The sequence below is a fragment of the Halichondria panicea genome, chromosome 1 (assembly GCF_963675165.1).
Source record: "Halichondria panicea chromosome 1, odHalPani1.1, whole genome shotgun sequence".
Lineage (NCBI taxonomy): Eukaryota > Metazoa > Porifera > Demospongiae > Suberitida > Halichondriidae > Halichondria > Halichondria panicea.
The window spans coordinates 9,768,232-9,788,868 of record NC_087377.1 but is presented as its reverse complement, the minus strand read 5'-3'; the positions used below and the strand labels follow the sequence as shown (position 1 = coordinate 9,788,868).

The window sequence follows — 20,637 nt, the reverse complement described above, 5'->3', positions numbered from 1 at the left end:
ATATGCACCGCACTGCACCACACTGGCTGGCACTGAACAACATGACTGTGCTATTCTCTATTCTAAATTAAAATAAAGTACTGAGCAAGAATGGCCCAAGTGCTACAATGTTTTGGATGTGGGGATGAGCTATCAAGGCCTGGTGACAGGAGAGCTCTTAATGTTCCAGCTGGAAAGGAAGTGTTGGACATGTGGACATGCAATGCTACTGGAGAATGAGGAAGAACAGATGTGTGCTGATGTCGACATTAACAGTATTGTAAATGGCAGTGATAAAAACAGATTGCCCAAAATGTGCAGGAAATGTTTCGGTATAGATATAGCAGCTTTCTTGAAGCACAGGTAATTATTCGAAAAAACCTACTGAAAGCTGCTGAATCTCTGAGATTATATTCAAGCTCTCCAGTTGAACTTCTACCTCCAGCTACCAAAAGTGCAAAACTTTGGAGAAGGCATTCTTCCGATGGCGGATCCCAGTCAACATAGTCTCCTGAAGTTTCGGTATGTCAGTTTATTCACAATAATTATAGGAGAAGAAGTTAATTCACTTGACATTAAGTATAGCATAGTCAATGATCACAACTAGAAGAGAAAGTCTAAATCAAAATAGCGTCCATGCATATAGGGTGGAGAATATAGAATATAGGTCTTAAATAGTAACAGGGTCTTAAAATTAAAAGGACAGTCTGGTACTGATTGGTCTTTAGAAGAGAGCAGTATATAACTGCATGCATGCACTATAGTGCGCATATATGCAAAGTTAACATGCATTGGTATAGTGCACTAATGTACCTGCATGTTCATTACAGATTCGCGTTGCTTACAAGAACCCCAAGACATACCTACTTACTCCCAAAAAAAAACACATTGGAAAATCTGTGGCTCGTAAGAGCAATGAAGTGACCAAGAAGTACATACTGAAGATGATTGGGAAACAACTGGCGAAAGAAATACAGGTCATGTGCTCTGAGGAAGTGAATTCAGTAATGAAAAGCCAAGATCCTGAGGTGCTGAAACAGTTCAGTTGGGATACACTATTGTCTGAACTCTCCAAGTTTGCACCTATTCTCAAAGGTCTTCTATTGTCAGCAACTAAGACCCGAGCTCCTCGAGCCAACATCGATGCCATTGTTGGAACATGTGCAGCAATCCTTTTGAGCAACCGTGAACCTAAGATGAATTTGGTCCAAAAGATGAACTCGTTGGTACTCTATGCTGCTCACACATCTAAGCAAGTACGTATAATAATTATACACTGAGCACATGACATTGTGATTATGGTGTCGTGATTTTATGTATTATCGAATGGTATAATTATATAGGCATACCAACGTCTCCAGATGTTGAACATCACTGTTTCTCATAAATCTCTGATCCGATTGCTGGACAACATTGGCAAAGACTATGATACAGAAGTCAAAGTATGGAGGGACCGCATTCTCTTAACATTGGATGATGACAATGACATGGTAATTAATTTTATATCAATCATGCATGCACATACAACAGCATACAAATATTTATTGCATAACTGTTTTTCTTGCAAAGGAAACTGTCAGAGCTTCATGGTTCCCATCTCCTGAGAGTAGCCAAGATGTGCATGACTTGGACCCAAATAGCAACTCTGACTCTGACTCTGACTCTTCCTGGATTAGCTTATTGCCCATCACCTCGGAGGATGAGTCTGATGAAAACCACTCGTCTTCAGAAGATATTACAACTAATCAAGAGTCTAGTAGCAGTGAAGATGAGCAATTACCGTTCCATCCCCCTGGTAGACAGTCATTGTCTCAGCCTCGTGCCGGACAGTCATCCTCTAGTGCAAGAGGTATAATTACATTATGAGCATGCATAATAATTATAACATTAATAATGACATGCATGCACCTGCACCTTTTCCCAGCTCAAACAGGGTCTCCATTGGTTACGTTTCAGTTGTGTGGTGACAACATTGATAAGACCATCAACCAAAGATACATGAGAACCGATCACGCAAGGCCTGACTCTATCCACTACTTCCACTACTATGCTGTCGCTGATCGGATAGACTTTAGTGGGCTCAGTGACCAGGTTATTCCAACCCTACAGCAAGATTCTGCCAAGATTGCTGTGTCACTACTACCAACCGATGAGGATGACTTAGCAATACGGGACAACATTTGTGTTCTCTTGTCAAGAATTCTCTATGAGAATATGGAGTTCTTCAAAGTATCTTTTGATGGTGTGATCAACTGGCATATTAAACATGAGTTCTCAGATGAAATGTCTACTAAGTTAAGTAAATAGGTAGTCTCGTTCCCAGGCTGATTTTTGTTTAGGGGTTGTTGTTTTTACTTACACTCTTTTTCTCTTCTTCCTGCATGCACATATGGATCAGCACCCATTGGGAATTGTGGCTAAAGACGAGAACAAAACGGAGGGCATGGTTAGTATTATGCAAGAAGCCCAAAAGTATGTGCCGATGGTTGAGACTACCCACAACACATATGTGTCTGCTGTTGACAAGACTGTGGAGGTAGTGAAAGCTCGGACACATCTCATCCAGTTTTCTGGTAAGTCTATATAGATCTACACCATGCATCATCTACCAAATGTATTGCTGCGTATAGGAGACCAAAAGACTGCTGCAAGAGCGAGAGGGGCCCAAAAAGCTAAAGTGAATGCTCTGACACCCTCAGAACGACTCATAGGATTGATTCCGGTTGTGGCTGATTGGCACACTAAAGTGAAACTTCTGGATATAAGCAATCATGTATGCATACGTACAGTGTATTTAATTACTTAGTCCAGCCATCCATGCATAGCTATTATATCGCTATCTACATTTTCAGTATGCATGTACGCCGTGTGCACGTACATAAGTACAAATGTTCTGTGCATCTGGTTGACTATACATAATTATCTTAATGCACACAGGTTGTCTGGAAGTATTTCTACTCGCATAGGTCAGCTGCATCATGGCACTATGTATCAACTCCGAAATAAGCTGAATCGTACAAATGTTGTAAACACACCCAAAAAGGATGTGAATGCTTGCGAAGATTTTATAGAAACACTCACCTGTGGTCAGGTTGTTACTGCCACTATTTCCATTTTGCAACTTAAATCAGCTAATGACCACCCGTCGGAAGCTGTCTTGCCTGGAGTAGCAAATGTGTGGTCCTTGCCTTCTGACGAAAGAAAGAAATGTCTGAAGACTTTATGTACCAGCATATATGACAAGTTTATAAAGTTCAGCTACAACTCTTGTATAGTAGTGTTGCAATAGGAGGCGACAAATTGTGTGAGTATTCAGTGCAACTCCTACGTCTTGGATGCTTTTATATGGAATTCGCAGATGCAATTCGCGAGGGTGATGGTCGACGCGTATTAAGATGTTGGAAGTACATGGTGCCTATTTTCTCAGCATCAGGGAACACAAACTATGCCTGTGAAGCTGCTAATCTGCTCATTCAACACAATTATTCCCTTTCTCCTCGAATGGCTGCTCAGCTTTCTTGTAGCCGTTTTGTTAATGTCCATGGACGACCGGGCAAGAACATTCCAGTGGATCTCCATATGGAACATTTGAACAAGATAGCGAAAGGTGCCATCAGGCTAAGTGGGTCTAACTAGCCTCGATCCCAGGCCGAGTTTTCGCTTTTATAACGGTTAGGCGAACAACTAGTTGTTTGCCTAACCGTTATAAAAGCGAAAACTCGGCCTGGGATCGAGGCTAGGCCGAGTTTTCGCTTTTATAACGGTTAGGCGAACAACTAGTTGTTTGCCTAACCGTTATAAAAGCGAAAACTCGGCCTGGGATCGAGGCTAGGGTCTAACAAGAATGAAAAGACGATTACGAGAATTGGTCGTGCTATTGGAACTCTTTCCCCTGCATTAGAAGCTTTTGATGCTGCCAATAACGTTACAGAGAGTTCAAGCAGCCAAAAAAAGAAAAAAATGCAGACTGACATTCAGGTTGTTGCCACAGAACTGGTAAAAGCTATGTGCTTTGTGGTTGTGAACAAAGACAGAAAGCACTATATAGCTTTCCCAATCCTAAAGACCTACTTAAGGCAAAGGACAAGACAGCACTTGTTCATTGGTTGATTACAAAGCTTCCTTATTCTCTTTAATCACACACATTCAGTCATGAATTTAATGGTGAACACTGTATAATTATAATTGTATATGCACCTTAACCGATTAGCCGCGGTTATGATTTCATACGTAGTACCGCCCACCGCGGAACCAAAATCTAATTAATTTTAAATTACTTTTATTATCAGCTCCTAGCAAATAAAGATGCGTAGCTAAGAAGCAGTAGCAGTTTTCTGCAGGCAACTTTGTTTCAAACTAGTTAACCCGAGGCGCGTGGGCGGCCACGGGTTATAGTAGTCGTTTGGTTTGTTTGTTTGTTTGTTTGTGACAGGTGAATCTACTCACCTGGATGCCACAGCACTGCGTTTACAGCATGGATAGCCTTCATACAACAAGTTATTAGTTTTAATAGTGGCAGAATTTCATGTTAAACCTTTGTTGTCAAATAAAAACGAGCAAAAGCTAAGAAGCTTGTGACTGGGTCTGCTTACCTGGATGCTCTAGCACTGTGTTTACAGCATGGGTAGCCTCCACACAACAAGTCAGTACTTCTAATAGTGGCAGCTTTCGGTGTTAAAGCTTCGTTGTCTAATAAAAGCGAGCAAAATGTAGCTTGAACAGAACTTGCACATGCGTTACTTATAACTGAAGTGATCCTGTACCAGGTCCAGAAACAATGGAACAGGGTCACTAAAGTAGAAAGCTGTATATACCAGGAACAATGGAACAGGGTCACTAAAGTAGAAAGCTTGCTTTAGCTGACTGGGATCCAGCAGGACCTGGAGCCATACTTCTCTGAGACTCCAGGCTTCTCTTTGCTGTGATCCTAATCCACAGTGCATATATCTATAGTACTACTACCTGTTCTCAAATGTTTCAGCATGCCTCCAGTCTGGTTTAGTTTTATTGCTCCTGAGTTGCTGTGCAAGTCATGCATGCATGATGATGATAACAACATCACTATAATTATGGCAATGCACTGCATTATATGGTTTCTTTATAATCATGTCACCAGCCGAGGGTTTGCACTTTAGTGCTCTAGTCTAGAATAGCTACTCTGCCAGGATCTGTAAGTTTCGAACGGAGAAGTATACCAGCCAAGGCCCCAGCGAAGGATCATTTCACAAGTAAGCTCTGTGTGTGTATAGCGATCATCATTTTCCTAGTTCAGCCTTTAGAAGCCTTTTGAGCTGATTTAATATGCTTGTCCACCTACCTAGATAGCCTCTGAGTGTGTGAAATATACTGGAAGAGTAGCTTCGTGAGTTTAGAGCCTGTTTTTAGAGTGTAGTCTACAACGTTTGATATTCAAAATTATTTTCTCTTTTTCAGCATTCGCCTCTAGCAAAGAAAGGTGCATAACTTGGAAACAGTGACAGTTTTCTTTATTTAACTTCTTAGCAAAGTAGTCTACAGTAGTTACTGTGTCAGGATCTCCTGGTTTCCAACAAAACAGTCAAGCAGCCAAGGGCCAGAGCAAGGGATCACTTCAGAGGTAAGCTTTGTGTGTGTATATAGCAAGCATTATGTAGCTAGTATAAGCCTCTGAGCTGATTTAATATGCTTATGCACTTGCCTAGATAGCTTATGAGTGTCTAAGTATACTTGTGTAGAAGCTGAGTTAGTTTAGAGCCTGTTTTTAGAGTGTAGTGTACAGTGTTTGATATTCAATTTATTTGTTCAGTGTGGCAAAGAAAGATGCACCCTTAGTAACAGTAACAGTTCTCTTCAAGCTACCTTGTAGAACAGTCGAAGAGTCAACCAGCCAAGGACAGAGCGAGAGATTACTTTAGAGGTAAGCTTTGTGTACGTATGTTTTTAGCTGATAATACTATATACGCTTACCTACGTAGCTTGTAAAGTATACTTGCTCCAGCAGTGTGTTGAAGCCCGAGTTTAAAATACAGAAGCCTATATATGTATGCTCAGCAGTGTTGCAATGTAAAGGGGTTATGCTTAGCTATCTGTTGGTCTCATCCACAATGTATTCTGTTAATAGCTGTGAAGAATGCTGGACACCGGAAAGTTTGGGCTAACAGATTGGTTGAGATGGTGGGAGTCCATAGGCAGGCCAGGAGTAGAACTGCTTACAGTAAGTGGTGTTTGTGTGTGTGTGTGTGTGTGTGTGTGTGTGTGTGCGCGCGCGCGCGTGTGTGTGTGTGTGTGCCTGTGGCATGATACTTTATACTGCTAACAATTTACATTATCAGTGCTGCCAAAAGTTAATTCCTATGCCTAGGCTTGTGTGAAGTTTCTGCTTGCTTCCAAGGTTACAATTCAATTAGGCTACTACTCAATTAGGCTCACTACTCATCATGCTCACTGTATACATGTACAGAGGTTGATTGCATAATAATGTTCTGACCTTTTCAGGGGAAAGCAAAGGCTTGTTGGGTTTATGAGTGTACTGTTTACTTGTGTAAGGAAATTTTCTTCCCAACATAATAGGCTTGTTGGTTGTGTTATGCTCCCCAGCTAGGATTAGGTCATAATTTGTCATTAGTTGGCTTGGGTGTTTGCCTGTGATATGCATTGTAATTCTTCTGTGCCCAAAGTTGAATCTTTTTATGAACTCCCAGTTTGTTGTAGGATCACAATTGCTTTATATGTGCCTATGAGTGCCATTGCATGCAAGTTTGCTTGTGGGAGCCTATACATAATTATGTCTAAGGTACTTTGTGTATGGCTGTTCTCAGTATACTTCTTTAGGTTTGTTGGCTTGTGAGTTAGTGCTGTGTTACATGTATCTACCCAATTTTTAGTGTGCTGTCTATTATAGCAATTCAATTATAATTATGTGGCTGAATGTTATTATTCAATTTAGTTTGTGTATTGATTGCATGATAATCTTTTGATCATTTAAAATTCAATTCTTTATGGGCTGGCTTGTTGGCTGGTGTTTGTCAGGTTCTGTGCTACTTGTGTGTAAGAACCATTGATTCTAGAGGTGATCTGCTTGGTTGGTAATACTCTTTCTTCCCCATGCAGTTCTGTGAAACAATCGTCACTGCTATCTGCCATGGTACCACCACCATGTTATGGGTCTGAGAAGTCCTACTCACTGTCACTACTATCCAAGATACCCAGGATACCTCATCCCCTGTGTACAGAGGCCTCTTTGTTATTGTTGTACCATAGAATTAATTGTAATTGTATTTCTTATAATGTATGTTCACTTTTGAGATTGATATTGAATTTATATAAATACAAATTTCACACGAAATTTTAAGCAAATTTTTGATTGGTAACCTATGGTGATCGGACTCGGTATGGCTTCTGTTGACCTTCGAGAGAAGCCTTGCAAAGATGTGGAGCTCAGGAAGGTTGTAGCTTACCACAAATTAAATAAGAGTAGAGTAATGTGCGGTTGAAATTGTAATTAGCTGAAAGAAGTAACAAATTAATAACCTAAGTCTTAGGTCACACTGTCCACATAAACATGACTTAGAACAAATATCACAGCACAAGCAATTGAAACCGAGATCAACATGTTTGTAATTGTCAATATTTCGGAAAAGACTACCCCTTCTACAATCTGTAGTGTTTGAAGCATATTCATTATCAACTTGATGGTAAATTCTTGCCTTCAAAAGAGTTACACGTGATGGTTTACCATCTCGACCTGCTCTACCAGTCTCTTGTACATAGCTACTGATATCGTCTGGCAGGCCAACATGAATGATTTGCCGAATGTTTGGACAATCAACACCCATGCCAAATGCCATAGTAGCTACAACAATGCGAAGATTGCCATCACCCTTAAATAAACGAATGATTTCAGATTTATGGGCTGGATCAGTGACACTTGTAAACATGTCCACGAGGCGAAATTCAGGAAAATCAGGTGCATCATCAGGATTTGTGAATGCAGCTCCAAGGTAATCCTTAAAGAAGAGGTACATGTCACCACACACTCCAAAAGAACGTCCATATATGATTGTTTTGGGAAACTTGTTTCTTTCGATTACCAATTTCTGGGCCAAGTTTTGGAATGTCTCTGGTATACTTTTGAACAATCCAACAGCATAAATCAAATTTGGGATTACTGGGACTCTCGTAATGACAAATGGGTTTCTTAGGCCAACAATACGAGAAATGAATGAAATGTCACTTCGGGTGGCTGTTGCTGTTAGTGCCATCACATGAGCTGATGTTGGAATGAGGCTGCGCACTTCTCCAATTCTCAACAGCATTTGCCTGAAAGTCTCACCCCTGCAATAATATTATTGGTACAATAAAAAACGAGGAGTCAAATACATACCATTTCTTCACACAATGAGCTTCATCGATTATCAAAGCCTTGAGTCTATTAGCATACACATCTCCCCCTAGAAGTCTTCTCCAATGCTTCTTGTTGATGATCATTTCAGGTGTAAAGAATACTAGCTGGTACTTTCCGTGGAAGATCGCATCCATTGTAGCTGCATCAGACATCTCGCCCGAGACATATGTGCTAGAGATGCCTTTAATGGCTACCTATATATATAGAATAAAAGCATCCAGCTTAGAATGATCTAGTTACGTGTAAACAGCTCATATGCACATGTACGTATAATTATATGTATGTTCTATCTAGCCTTACATACCTGATCATGAATGATGGCCAGCAGAGGAGTGACTACTACTACAATAGAATGACCTTTCTTCTTCCCCAATATTTTATCAAATGCTGCAGGCAAACAAGCATAGCAAAGGCTCTTTCCAAATCCAGTAGGCAATACAGCAAAGACATCTCTGCCTCTCAGAAAAGAAGTGACTACTTCCAACTGTTCTGGCTTCAGAACTGGGAATCCAAGCTCGTTAGCAGCTTCTGTGACAGCTTGTGTAACTTTCTCCATTTTGCTCAAGGCAGCTCCGCCCATGCAGCTAACGTTGCACCACCTAGCTAAGTGGGTGTTAACCAACCACTTGCAATACTGCAATCTGATTGGGCTGCACTCCTGAGTGCAGCAGTACAAATCCTATATAAGCGTGTCACCGGCCACCCGTTGGGAACGGGTGCCGGGCTCCGCCCAGCTAATGACGACGGTAGGAAATTTGGGTCAGGTGGCATATACGGCACCGGGTATATGCCACCTGATCCGAGCTAACTCAGAGCATAGATCATAGATAGTAGGGAGAGGGATTGGAAAACGCATGTACAGGGATTTGAGGAGTTCTTGCAACTGTAATGTCGAGAGCGGAAGTACCTGTCACGTGAACAGTTACGTAATTATGGCTCATTTCAAACCAATTTTTCTCCAATAAAGCCTTTAGGCCTGTTTATTTTGGGAAAAAATCGACCTATACAGGAGGCTTTGCTCTGCATAATAAATAATTATCTGCAAGCCTTTGCACCACAGCTAAAGCTATCCTTGAGCCCAATCGTGAGCTACTACTATTACTCTGTCACACAAACTGTGTATCCAGCTGGAGCTAGCCTAAGAGAGATTTTACTGAGACTAGTGATACACTTTCAACAGCTTACGGGCAGGCTGGGGCAAGTAGTAGCTCACAAAACGATTAGAATCTCAAGGATAGATTCAGCTGACAACCCGCTGTGGTGCAAAGCCTTTACCAAAGGCTCTTTAGCTTTCTGATGTATTAAAGTCGATGTTTTCCCAGTTTAACAAAATGAATAGGCTCTTATTGGAGAAAAATTGGTTTGGAATGAGCCAAAATTCAATCTTGTTACCAAGGTTCACGTGACAGGTACTTCCGCTCTCGACATTACAGTTGCAAGAACTCCTCAAATCCCTGTATGGCCCATGCGTGTCACGGTCACGTGCATTCGGAGGCAACAAAGATAAAGCATAAAGGCAACAAAGATAAAGCTTATAATTATAAGAAGTATTATAATTATCAAGAGGATCAAGGACAGCTACTCACACTCGAATCGGCTAGTGAGACTACTGTTAATTAAGTGTTGACCAACTACAGTAGTGACTATACAACAGGATGTCTAGCGGTATTGTGAGGGCTACTCTCTGCTCAATCATAACAGACTCTACTTTTATACATTGCAAGCCAGCACAAGATCAAACTAGTGCCTTCCTCCGAGTTATAACAGATAAAGAAATATGTGTAAGTGCGTTTGAGGAGTTTTCCACCAACTTAATGCACTCTTTGGAAAGATGCCTTCTTGACTGTATCACTAGGGAAGCAAATTTTCGATCATTTAATGTAATGCGAGAAAATATTTGGTCTTGTTTCCATAAGTTGAGGCTGGGAGATATCAGTAAAATGTGGAAGGATTTTTGCAAGTCCAATGGTGTAACGCTAAGCCCACTTGTTTATCAACACATTAACCAAAAGTTATACTCTGACCTTATCAAGAGCCGTTTCAGTAAGAAACCAAGCGAGAGTACTGTCGATATACCTGAGCTCACTACAGATGAAGAAAATGTCATTAGGTACATTGCTGGATATGTACCCTTCAAATTGCTAAAACGTTACGAACAAAGTGTTTGTGAGGAGAGCGAAGAATTCATTGAATGCTTATCTTCAATGGCAGTTAATGGCGAAGAAAGTACCTTAATGGAATATACTAGAAAGTGGTGTATGCTGGTTGATAGAGGAGGGCTGTTTGAAGTGAATGATACAGCTTACTCACTGTTTCTTGTGATAGAGTTTAGGGTACGGAAACAGTTAATAATTATATTCAACAGAGGTTCAACTTTAGGCGAAGAAGACCGAAGACAAACGATAACAAGGGCTGTTGCAGGTGATGAAGATGTACAGTTTTATTGGACATTGTTGTCAGTAGATATAACGGACGAAATAAAAGCCACTATGTTGCTGAGCGAAATGATTGGTCTTTGGGTCACTATTCGTGGATTTTCAATTGCAAAGGCATGGCTTGAAAAGTACTTGCCTAAGAAAATTGGCAAGACAAAAGGACTTAGAAAAGAACTGAAAAAAACATTTGGTTGAATTTGTATTGTGCCACATCAATTAATTATATAATTACAACAATATTTATTGTGACGAGGGTGTATACACAATGAATTAAATGCTAAAATTCGGTTGTTAGTTTCTTGGCCTTTTAGGTAAAGGTTCACTCAAGCAGTCAGTGTCTGTAGTGCATAGCCTCTTTCCACAGTTACCTCGAACAGGTTCTAGTGCTGCTGATCCTTATACACGAAGTGAGATCGTATTTGAACAGAACTGCTGCACATTCGGATTTTCATTCCTCCCCCCAGCAGCCCTCTGTTTGCCAAAGAACGATTCGAGAGGGTCTTGGCATAGTTTCTCAGACAGAACACATTTTACTCCAGGTATGGACAGTAGAACAGGCACCATTTCCACAAAGGATGTCACTAGGAAAATATACAGGGGTATGCACATGTAAGATAAGCACCACTGTTAATGATACAATGACATTAATCTGCATTATTTACCTGTTATTTTAAGCCCTTCTATTGTCTGGATAGAGAGAAGCATCTTCGCTCGTTGCTGACCAGTAAAACCACTTCTGCATTTGACAGAGTACTGCCAATCTTGCAGATACTTGAGAAAAGTATCTTTCAACCACTGTAAAGTAAGAATTGAAATATAGAGCACACTATGCATCCTCCTATAAACTCACGGACAGTCTATTGTCGGAGGGGTCTCGGTATGGTCTTAAATCTGGTTTTCTTTTTACAACACTCTCCTTGAAACTTCGCACATTGAAACAGTCAAAAAGACGATCAAATAAACGGACGAAGTTTGTTGTTTCTCCCATCTCGCTATCACCATAATAGTCGAAGGCATTGGCAACTGATGCGCTTAGAACCTACAAGGAATACAACTTGTGAAATTTCAATAGTTGTATGTATTGAAATGGTACTAATGAGTGACAGCTTGAATTCTTCTTACCTGAGCTGCCAGGTTCACTTTCATCCTTGAATATGAAGTAAGGTGAATATGATCTTTTTTCAACTTTGGTAGCAAACTGAGTCCCTACTGAGTCTTAGTACGCTCATACAAGTGTTTGAGGTGGCCCCAGCTGATGTGCTTGCCATTAATCTGAAATAATTAAGGACATGCATGTGTTTTCGCCTAAAATAATGTTTTAATAACTTACCCAAAGGGCTCTAGAATTCTTGTTCGCAAAAGAATTGGACCAACAATTCCTTGTGGTTTTTATCAGATGGGGTACATCACTTATAAAATATATCTCTCGCTCAGGTTGAAAAGGATTCGTAGTCTTGTTCACAACACCATTCCCTCTATCGTGCATCTTATAAAATTTTCTGTTAGGAGAGGCACCATCAGAGCAGAAAGCTATAACATTTAATCCACAGCACTCCAAATGTCTAACTGCTTCCCAAACCAATGGAAACAGTGCATCTGCGGTAATTCCTCTTGTAGCAAAGTGGGCATAGGGAAACTCGAGGTTTGAGAACATTCCTCTTATCATGAAAAGCAGCACGTGTGATGCAATGTCTTTATGACTACTATTTGAGTTTAAATCTTCACTAGCTTTGTCCAGTTGAGCATTCACATCACCAATATTCAAAAACCTCATCAACTCGCAGCTATGCTTATTAAAAACTAAATCTTGACATATCTTCATTTCATCCCATACAAGAACTACAAATTTGTCTTTTTCCTCAGAAACACGTGCTTCTTTTATTAACTGAGCATCAACTTCAGGCACAAATCCTATCCCAGGACGTATACAATTGGTATAATCTTGCAATGTCCTTTCTGAGGGCAAAGATATCAGACCAGAGCCACGTAGGGCATGGTAACAAGCAGATGAAATGAATTTGAGATGTAAACACCATTTTATAACCGCAGGGTGCCATCGAACTTGCCTTGAATCCGTTACTCTAGCTGACTTTAATTGTTGGTCCCAAAAGACTCGTTTAAAAGAGCCTTCTGGGCATTCTTGATGGACACTTTTTGTCATTCCGTCCATTAACTGAACAATATCCGAGCTCAAACTTGAATCTAGTACAACGTGGTTCTTTTTAGTCATTTGTACAATTTTTTCTCTGAGGCGCTCAACTCCTTTTGACTGTGCATGGTACCGACCTCTCAAATCTGAATATCTTGCAAACTTTTCAGGTGTACTCAAGTAGCGAATATTTACTCTACTTTTTGACAACTTGCGGATCGGAGACTTTAATTTTCGTTTGGACCAGCGATGAAATATTCCTCTTAAGGAATCCCTATATGATACACATGACTGACATTTGCGAACATTAACTATCATTTGACACCTCGAGTTTCGTACAGTTTTTGGGTACGTAGTACCATCGAGAATAACTGGCTCAAAAATATCCACCTTTGCTACAACATCAATACCACTTTTTGAAAACAGCTTTCCTTTTTTGGATTCAACCATGTCAACAAATTTGTAGTCTGGATTACCGGGGCATACGGAGCACTTGTCAAGTGTGGATACAAGTTCTTCCAGGTGGATATCACTCAATATGTTTGGAATTGCTTTTAGGACGTCACATTCATCAGTGTTCACTTCATTTCCATGAACAAACAGATTCCAAGACATGTCCTTGTTAACAACTAAACACAACGTTATAGCCAACGATTCTTTGGAATGCATATTGCTCACTTTGCAGAGATTTTGATCCTGCCTAATCCACTTGCTACTTGGTAGCTTAAGGTTCAATAATGGTGGCGGTGTGTGAATTTCTTGCTGTATGTCTTTCGGAGCAGAACCCTCTACGTTGTGTGCTGTGATAACATCACTATCGTAACTTGAATGGCTGTCAAAACATTCAGTGGTGTCACTAGGCATATTAGTACTCGATGATGGTGGCAGTGTGTGAATTTGTTGTTGTATATTAGAACCATCAACGTTATCGTAATTTGATTGACTGTCAAAACAATCAGTGGTGGTGTCATTAGTACTCAATGTACTGGCATCACTACTGAAACTGGTGGAGCCGGAAACAGTATTTTCCACATCTTCTGAAGACACATCAGTATTCGTACCAGTAGTATCGGGTTTTTTCTTAGGTTGTTTCATAGGCCTACCGACTGACTTTTTTGACTTTTTTGGGCATATTCGCTCGAAATTTTTAGGCAACTTATAGAATCTAAGTTTGCGTCGACCCATTACTGTTTGGAAAAAAAACACTTCTAATAGCACTTCTTAGTACTTAAACATGCCATAGCACCAATGACTAAATTTATGACTATGATACAGGGCTAGAGAAAATCCCACACATTAATGTTGTCTAGCAGAGTCTAAATAGTCTGTCCTGAAGAAAGTATGTTCATAAATGAAGTTCAGACTGTTTAACCTCACTCTATAATCAACTTCAACTTACCTAAGGTATAATAGAAGCTCTGGTTAGGTCCACACCGCCTAGGAAAATCCCACAAAGTCTGGAAATGAGAATTATAAGCTAGTTTACTAGGATAAACCAGATGTATTTTTGCTCTCTGCTGCCTGACACGTGGTACAGTTAATGCTCTATATCTAGAAGTACTCTAGAAGTACTTGCAGTGCAACTGCGCAAGTGCAGAAGGTTTCTCAGAGTAGCAGTGTCCTTGGGAACCACACCAGTTGCTCTTCTGGGCGCCAAACTCCCAATTCTATTGCGTGGGTACACTTGTGACACGCATGGGCCGTTATGTATACAGGAAATCGCTGTGTGTGTGTGTGTGTGTGTGTGTGTGTGTGTGTGTGTGTGTCTGTTCCAGCTGTAACTGCTCAACGGTTGCAATGCGACAAAAGCTAACAGCTTCTATAGGTAGGGTTCCCACTTCAAAATACCGATTTTCAGGAGATGGTTCTACGACACTTCTAGCATAGTTACCTACCTGGAAAGAATCTCTAGCTGAAATTTGTTCGTGTTTTGAGCACTTTTACTATTGTTACAGCTATTTTTGCCTCTTTCTTCTTACTTTTTTGTCAAAAATTGCGATGATGTAATTCAATTCAGTTAATTAGACAAAAGATCAACCTTTACCAGTGATTAAATTGTGCAGTGTATGACAGACACATGACAGGAGGACTCAGTGAGAGCCAAATCTAAGCTGACTGGTATGTTTTCGCACTGTTTAATGTATATTTAGCAACTAGGTGTGTAAATTACCGCTTCACCGCAAGTAATGTATTGAGCTCTGAAAATTCAAATTTGCATCCAAAGTTTTTCCTCACAGCATTTTTAGGCTTAGGGGGACATGATCAATTGCCAGAATTATTTTGAGTGGATCCTAGCACATTGTTTCATCTGGCTGGCTCAGCTGGCTTGTTCAAATGTGTTTTGAGCATCGTTTTCTTTATAAAGTGCACCATTTCAGCGGTCTTTGTTGTAAAAATTGTTCCTAATTAATGATTTTATATATCCATTACAGGTTATATCAAATGGCAACCCGAAAATTGGACTCAGGTAAATATTTTTATAAAATAAACCATTAAATACCTTGTATTGATTCACAGGCCCTCCAGCTGCAGATAGTGTAACGCTAAAAGCAGAGCTCAAGCTGTTGAAGGCAGAAGTAAAGAGACTCAGTATGGAATTCGGAGAATTTAAAAAGGTTGCTGAAGCAGCTCAAATGGAATATGATATCGCACGCCACTTCGTCATCGAGCTGACTAACAAACTAAAAGACTTATAGACAATTAACGTACACTAATGCCTGTTATAAATTTATAGCACTATTATTTATGTGTCAGCGCTTGCAATTGAAGTTTGACATTAAGACTTTCAAGCAAAATTAAGTTGACAATAAAAAATAATGCATACAATTTTATTTTAATAATTATTATGTACATGTATATATAATCATAACTATCCAGTTTGTACTTCTAAGTCACCACTAAGTAAGTCTAATACCAAATCAAATGAACACAACTCTTCCTCGTTATCATACTGAATTTTGTGTTCCTTTTCAACTGCATCGTAATTTACTATAGTACCATGGTACCATTCTACTATGTTCGTATCACCAACTACAAATTTGTGGCGTATACGTTTACCAATCAAAGAGCTAGGATTTTCCAAATAGCTTGTGTGTTCGAATTCTATAGGATGGTCGTCGAGAAATTGTATTAAATCGTTCAAAATCTCACTTAGACACCGCTGTTTCCTTGCCCGACTTAGTGGAATACAAATCTTTTGCCTCAATACTTTTTTCCTGATATTAATCTGTATTTTCAATAGCGAAAGCTTCTTACTCTTCTTCTTATTCAAAGCAATACTTTCTGCATCAATATCCAGCAAAATTTGGTTTAGTTCTTGCGATGTTCTAATTAAGTGATGTTCTGAAAGTTCATCTTTCTCCTTCTGTGCCTTCCTCCTCAATGCTTCTCTCCTCTTGTTTGCTTGAAACAGACGTGATTGCCTTTGTTCGATTATATCTTTCTGCGCTAATTTTTGTTCAGCATTCACCGTTGGCTTTTGCTGAACAGCAAGATCCAGCAATTTACTTTGCTGTTTCTCTGGAAGCTTATCAAGCCACTGCAAGGTGTGGTTTTTCTTCACCTGAACAAGGTTTGACCTTGCGACTTGAGTTAGGTTAGGAATTGCAGTTGTCAAGTAGTCGTTTAGACCCAGGAGTGACTCGCAAAAATCATTGCTTGGTTTAAGCTCCATTAGCACTTTCTTCACTGCTGGTTCGGGGTTCCAATATTCACCAGAAGGTAATTGTTTTCCAGCATATGTTAACAGCTTCTCCTTCATTTTTGCAGCACCAGTGACAATCAGCAACAAGACACCTGAGTCGTCCTCTGTCTCTTCGAATAGCTTATTATAAAGAGCTTCAACATTTTTATGGTGGCGGTGATTCACTGTACTACTAGGACCATACAATTCTTTTTCGGATCGAAACACTTCATACGTTTTGTCGAACACTATTTCAGGAGATGTCTGAACGTCACCTAAAAAACACAGCAATTCAAGATAATGGTTGTTCATGTCCATAACACTTTTAGCCAGCTCTTTAGATTTTGACAACATAACAAGATCAGCGTATGTATGGTAATACATTAATGCATCTGCACGCAATTGAGCCATTTCATTAACGTTATTCAGTTTAGCAAACAATTCCACTTCAAGCTTATTACCATTCACTTTCCCTGTGTAGTGTAAAAATTGCACTGCTGCTTTCGCGAGAAAAACTATTCTGGCTGCATTGCTGGCTGAAACAAAGTAGCGACTTCCTACCTGCCGCTGCAGGTTCACTGTGGAGCAAATTTGGAAATACTGACGTGACTCGTCACTTAGAGTATGGTCATTAATCATAAGAGCCAGAAAGTCTGGGAAATCGTTAGCACCACTACCATACTCAGGAGTGCCGTGTTTGCCAAACAACTTGCAGAATTCGTGTACAAATTTATCAACTGGGTGGTACTTCCTACTTGAATCAGTAACAGCATCTTCTTGGACGGTACCGCTTAAAAAAGCCTTACGAAGATTAACTCCAAGGTGCATCGAGCAAAATGACTCTACAATTTCAACTGTTTCTAGTGTTGCAGCACCAAACCTAAGCTCATCTTTCTGTCTGCATTCTTCTATCAATTTATTGAAATGTTTTTGGGTTGATGCACTATCAGAACTCGAGGCAGTGAAAAGAGTCCAATTTATTTGGTCTGCATTAGGTAAATGGAGAGTCTGAGCGATTTTACGCAGCTTTTCTAATTCTCTCGAGACATCTTCAATGGAACTGGCAGCTGTCCCATCTGGTAGTTCATTTACACTAATCACAATGTCATTGATTCCTACCCCTCCAATTTTTTTTTGATTCTTTGTAGTGCCATCTGTATTCAATCGATATCCTGATGTGCACTCACTCAGAACTGTAGCTTTGTGTGCGTTACTAATTGTTACCAGCTCACATTTACGCATATAGTCAGCACATGACCGTTTAGGAAGCTGCAATCCGTCAACATCAATGGCAGGAAAAAAACATCTAATCACAGTCTTAATTATATCGGCTATCTTCACTGAGGGAATTTGTTTTGAGAGCAAGGTATAGTAAAGCTTCCTGACAACGGGTGAGTACCTTCTTCCGTGTTTTGTTAGTATTGAGAAATCCCCATCACAATCGGATGTGTCGTCAGGATTAGACTCAAGCTCACTTTGTAAATCTGAAATAGCTGTGGAAAGTTCAATGTTATCCTCCTCTAGCTGAGCGAAATTGTCTTCTAACACTTCATACTTGGATTTTATTTTTGTAGCTTTAATTTTGGCAGTATTGCATTGCTTTTTAAGCTCAATTTTCTCATTCGTGATAATCTGCAGTGCCTTTCGAGCACAAGACAGCTGCTTGTGGGATACCTCAAGTTTTTCCCTTAATTGAATACATTCGAAACTCATTGCTTCGACATGTTTCGTACAACTTGATGCTTCCATTTGCACTTCAACGGTAGACTTATCTGATGTTCCATATGACATCATGGTATTAGGAGGTTGTGTACTTCGAGATATTCTTTCTATTAGCCTGTACACATTATCAGGTCGAATTCCTTTGGCATTTAGGGTAGGGTCTATAGAGTTATAGAATCTGCCAATTGTCTGCTTTGTCAATTTGCAAGACACGGACCATTTCTTTAAAAATGGGTGGAGTTCCTTATAAAAGTGAATTTCAGGGATTCCTCTTAATCGCCACTTTGGCTGTTTTCCAGTAAGAACTTGATTAAAGACGGTTGCTAGAAGCTCTTGATTTAATCCATAGCTATTGAGGCTTTTTGGGAACACAGCTGCACCTAAGTATAATAAGGGAGTTTATGGGTTGCTTTATTATTAATTGCTTTATTATTAATTGTGGCTACAAATTATCTTAATTGTACATGCAACAATATTATGGTAGATATTTCAATTAAAATTAATGATGTAGTGTCCTAAGTGTCCTAACCTGCTGGCACAGATCCTGTTGGATTTCGTATTCTTGGTTGCCATACCCTCTTTCTGTAAGATTGTAAAGGTGATCCACTTATTCTAGGTTCACCAATCAGTGATTCTTGTGTTGGAGCTACTATACGTTTAACCGTTCCAAAAAAACGATCAGGACGACCTATGGGACACTTAGGATAATGCATTTTGAACTCGGATATGAGAGAATCTTCATTGTGCTCAACTTTTTCAAAGATGTCAATCAATTCACCGTAGGTAGGTCTTAAAGAAGATGATCTCGTTCCAGCCACTGCATATATACATAAATAGCTGGTTAAATTTAGCACCGCATAAGTCTTCAAAACACAATAGTACATGAGTAATTGGTCTTGTTTGCCAACACTGCACTCAACAAATATACGTACACTGCAATACTTACTGGAGTCTGAATTTCTTGTTGTCTACACCTGAATTTGAGTGCAAGGAATTGTGTAAATACAAAATGGTGCACTTTATAAAGAAAACGGTACTCAAAACACATTTGAACAAGCCAGCTGAGCCAGCCAGATGAAACAATGTGCTAGGATCCACTCAAAATAATTCTGGCAATTGATCATGTCCCCCTAAGCCTAAAAATGCTGTGAGGAAAAACTTTGGATGCAAATTTGAATTTTCAGAGCTCAATACACTACTTGCGGTGAAGCGGTAATTTACACACCTAGTTGCTAATATACATTAAACAGTGAGAAAACATACCAGTCAGCTTAGATTTGGCTCTCACTGAGTCCTCTTGTCATGTGTCTGTCATACACTGCACAATTAATCACTGGTAAAGGTTGATCTTTTGTCTAATTAACTGAATTGAATTACATCATCGCAATTTTTGACAAAAAGTAAGAAGAAAGAGGCTGTAACAATAGTAAAAGTGCTCAAAACACGAACAAATTTCAGCTAGAGATTCTTTCCAGGTAGGTAACTATGCTAGAAGTGTCGTAGAACCATCTCCTGAAAATCGGTATTTTAAAGTGGGAACCCTACTATAGGCTTCTAGCCACGTTCTCTTGGATTTTGATTCGTTGATTTGTGTATTAGCAAACTAAAGCTTCTTTCTCGAGTTATGGCTAGTTTGACTCACATTGAAGGCTGTTGCAGTCTCTTCAGAATCTTTCATAGCATCATCTGTCCGCACAAACTTTCTATTCAACATATGAGTTGGCCTTGCACTAAAGCGCTAGCTTTTTGTTAGCTACAATACTCAGAAAATATCTGTTAAAAAACAGCTAGCTAGCAGTAGCCATTTGTGAAAATTGATCTCTTTGGACACACCCTTTAATTATTCCTGTGGATGTAATGCGCATGCGCGTTCATTCCCCATGTAATATCCAAGATCCAGATCCAGATCCTCCTGGCAGAATCATCTTTGTCTTGAAGGCCTGGTAAGCCACCATATAACAATATAGATAACAATATGCATGTACACAGGTCTTTTCTTCTTAGATATTATATACACTGAACTACACAGATCCTGGAAGAATCAATTTTCTTCTTTCTTGAGGTCCTGGTAAGCCACATAATACAGCAATAGATGCATGTAAATAAGTCTTTTCTTCTCAGTGACTTTATATAGATAAGCTAACTTTAATATTCATTATAGAAACTAATATAACACTCTAATACTTTTCAGCGAAAGCAAAAACATGGCGAGAGGCATTAGCACAGCGCCAGCTTGAACACTAGTTGCATAAGCGGTGAAAGAATAGGGAAAGAGACACAATCAACA

At 39.7% G+C, this 20,637-nt stretch overlaps 4 protein-coding genes and 2 long non-coding RNA genes across 8 annotated transcripts; 3 read left to right on the top strand and 3 right to left on the bottom strand.

The window, feature by feature from the left end:
- The first annotated feature begins 2 nt into the window (after positions 1 to 2).
- On the top strand, positions 3 to 3,680 carry LOC135344603 (uncharacterized). The gene is made up of 7 exons (XM_064541844.1): positions 3 to 501; positions 810 to 1,235; positions 1,323 to 1,469; positions 1,549 to 1,828; positions 1,904 to 2,552; positions 2,610 to 2,752; positions 2,917 to 3,680. Exons 2-5 carry the CDS (start codon positions 924 to 926, stop codon positions 2,284 to 2,286), a joined length of 1,122 nt encoding a protein of 373 aa, XP_064397914.1. The 5' UTR covers positions 3 to 501; positions 810 to 923; the 3' UTR covers positions 2,287 to 2,552; positions 2,610 to 2,752; positions 2,917 to 3,680.
- Positions 3,681 to 4,330: 650 nt separating this feature from the next.
- On the top strand, positions 4,331 to 7,270 carry LOC135344763 (uncharacterized). 3 transcript variants are annotated; one of them, XR_010397526.1, is made up of 6 exons: positions 4,331 to 5,207; positions 5,301 to 5,341; positions 5,413 to 5,575; positions 5,765 to 5,875; positions 6,080 to 6,172; positions 7,069 to 7,270. It is a non-coding gene; the product is annotated as an uncharacterized LOC135344763 (long non-coding RNA). The 3 variants fall into 3 exon arrangements; XR_010397525.1 differs by having other exon boundaries at positions 4,333 to 5,341; XR_010397524.1 differs by lacking the exon at positions 5,301 to 5,341 and having other exon boundaries at positions 4,337 to 5,207.
- A 151-nt stretch (positions 7,271 to 7,421) lies between these two features.
- On the bottom strand, positions 7,422 to 9,171 carry LOC135344541 (ATP-dependent DNA helicase RecQ-like). Its single transcript, XM_064541766.1, has 3 exons — positions 8,667 to 9,171; positions 8,342 to 8,556; positions 7,422 to 8,292 (listed from the first exon to the last, which is right to left on the bottom strand). The coding sequence occupies exons 1-3, from the start codon at positions 8,940 to 8,942 to the stop codon at positions 7,422 to 7,424; spliced, it is 1,362 nt and encodes a 453-aa protein (XP_064397836.1). The 5' UTR covers positions 8,943 to 9,171.
- A 1,345-nt stretch (positions 9,172 to 10,516) lies between these two features.
- Positions 10,517 to 14,690, bottom strand: LOC135338430 (uncharacterized). The gene is made up of 5 exons (XM_064534822.1): positions 14,346 to 14,690; positions 12,128 to 14,133; positions 11,648 to 11,836; positions 11,460 to 11,592; positions 10,517 to 11,378 (listed from the first exon to the last, which is right to left on the bottom strand). Exons 2-5 carry the CDS (start codon positions 14,129 to 14,131, stop codon positions 11,194 to 11,196), a joined length of 2,511 nt encoding a protein of 836 aa, XP_064390892.1. The 5' UTR covers positions 14,132 to 14,133; positions 14,346 to 14,690; the 3' UTR covers positions 10,517 to 11,193.
- A 96-nt stretch (positions 14,691 to 14,786) lies between these two features.
- Positions 14,787 to 15,781, top strand: LOC135352477 (uncharacterized). The gene is made up of 3 exons (XR_010399809.1): positions 14,787 to 15,064; positions 15,379 to 15,413; positions 15,464 to 15,781. It is a non-coding gene; the product is annotated as an uncharacterized LOC135352477 (long non-coding RNA).
- Positions 15,730 to 20,261, bottom strand: LOC135352476 (uncharacterized). The gene is made up of 5 exons (XM_064551654.1): positions 19,993 to 20,261; positions 19,614 to 19,668; positions 19,297 to 19,324; positions 18,880 to 19,167; positions 15,730 to 18,730 (listed from the first exon to the last, which is right to left on the bottom strand). Coding segments are annotated over exons 3-5 (3,204 nt in total). The 5' UTR covers positions 19,298 to 19,324; positions 19,614 to 19,668; positions 19,993 to 20,261; the 3' UTR covers positions 15,730 to 15,815.
- Between the last annotated feature and the right edge of the window lie 376 nt (positions 20,262 to 20,637).

What these genes read in the sequence shown, in the direction of transcription:
- LOC135344603 (XM_064541844.1), top strand. Translation starts at nt 924, where the DNA reads ATGATTGGGAAACAACTGGCGAAAGAAATACAGGTCATGTGCTCTGAG. An exon ending in CTGCTCACACATCTAAGCAA is followed by an intron (nt 1,236 to 1,322) that starts GTACGTATAATA and finishes ATAATTATATAG; the next exon opens with GCATACCAACGTCTCCAGAT. An exon ending in TGGATGATGACAATGACATG is followed by an intron (nt 1,470 to 1,548) that starts GTAATTAATTTT and finishes TTTCTTGCAAAG; the next exon opens with GAAACTGTCAGAGCTTCATG.
- LOC135344541 (XM_064541766.1), bottom strand. Translation starts at nt 8,942, where the DNA reads ATGGGCGGAGCTGCCTTGAGCAAAATGGAGAAAGTTACACAAGCTGTC. An exon ending in TGGCCATCATTCATGATCAG is followed by an intron (nt 8,557 to 8,666) that starts GTATGTAAGGCT and finishes CTATATATATAG; the next exon opens with GTAGCCATTAAAGGCATCTC. An exon ending in GCTCATTGTGTGAAGAAATG is followed by an intron (nt 8,293 to 8,341) that starts GTATGTATTTGA and finishes ATATTATTGCAG; the next exon opens with GGGTGAGACTTTCAGGCAAA.
- LOC135338430 (XM_064534822.1), bottom strand. Translation starts at nt 14,131, where the DNA reads ATGGGTCGACGCAAACTTAGATTCTATAAGTTGCCTAAAAATTTCGAG. An exon ending in AGAATTCTAGAGCCCTTTGG is followed by an intron (nt 11,837 to 12,127) that starts GTAAGTTATTAA and finishes TATTCCTTGTAG; the next exon opens with GTTCTAAGCGCATCAGTTGC. An exon ending in AGAAGGGCTTAAAATAACAG is followed by an intron (nt 11,379 to 11,459) that starts GTAAATAATGCA and finishes ATATTTTCCTAG; the next exon opens with TGACATCCTTTGTGGAAATG.
- LOC135352476 (XM_064551654.1), bottom strand. An exon ending in AACAGGATCTGTGCCAGCAG is followed by an intron (nt 18,731 to 18,879) that starts GTTAGGACACTT and finishes TATTATACTTAG; the next exon opens with GTGCAGCTGTGTTCCCAAAA.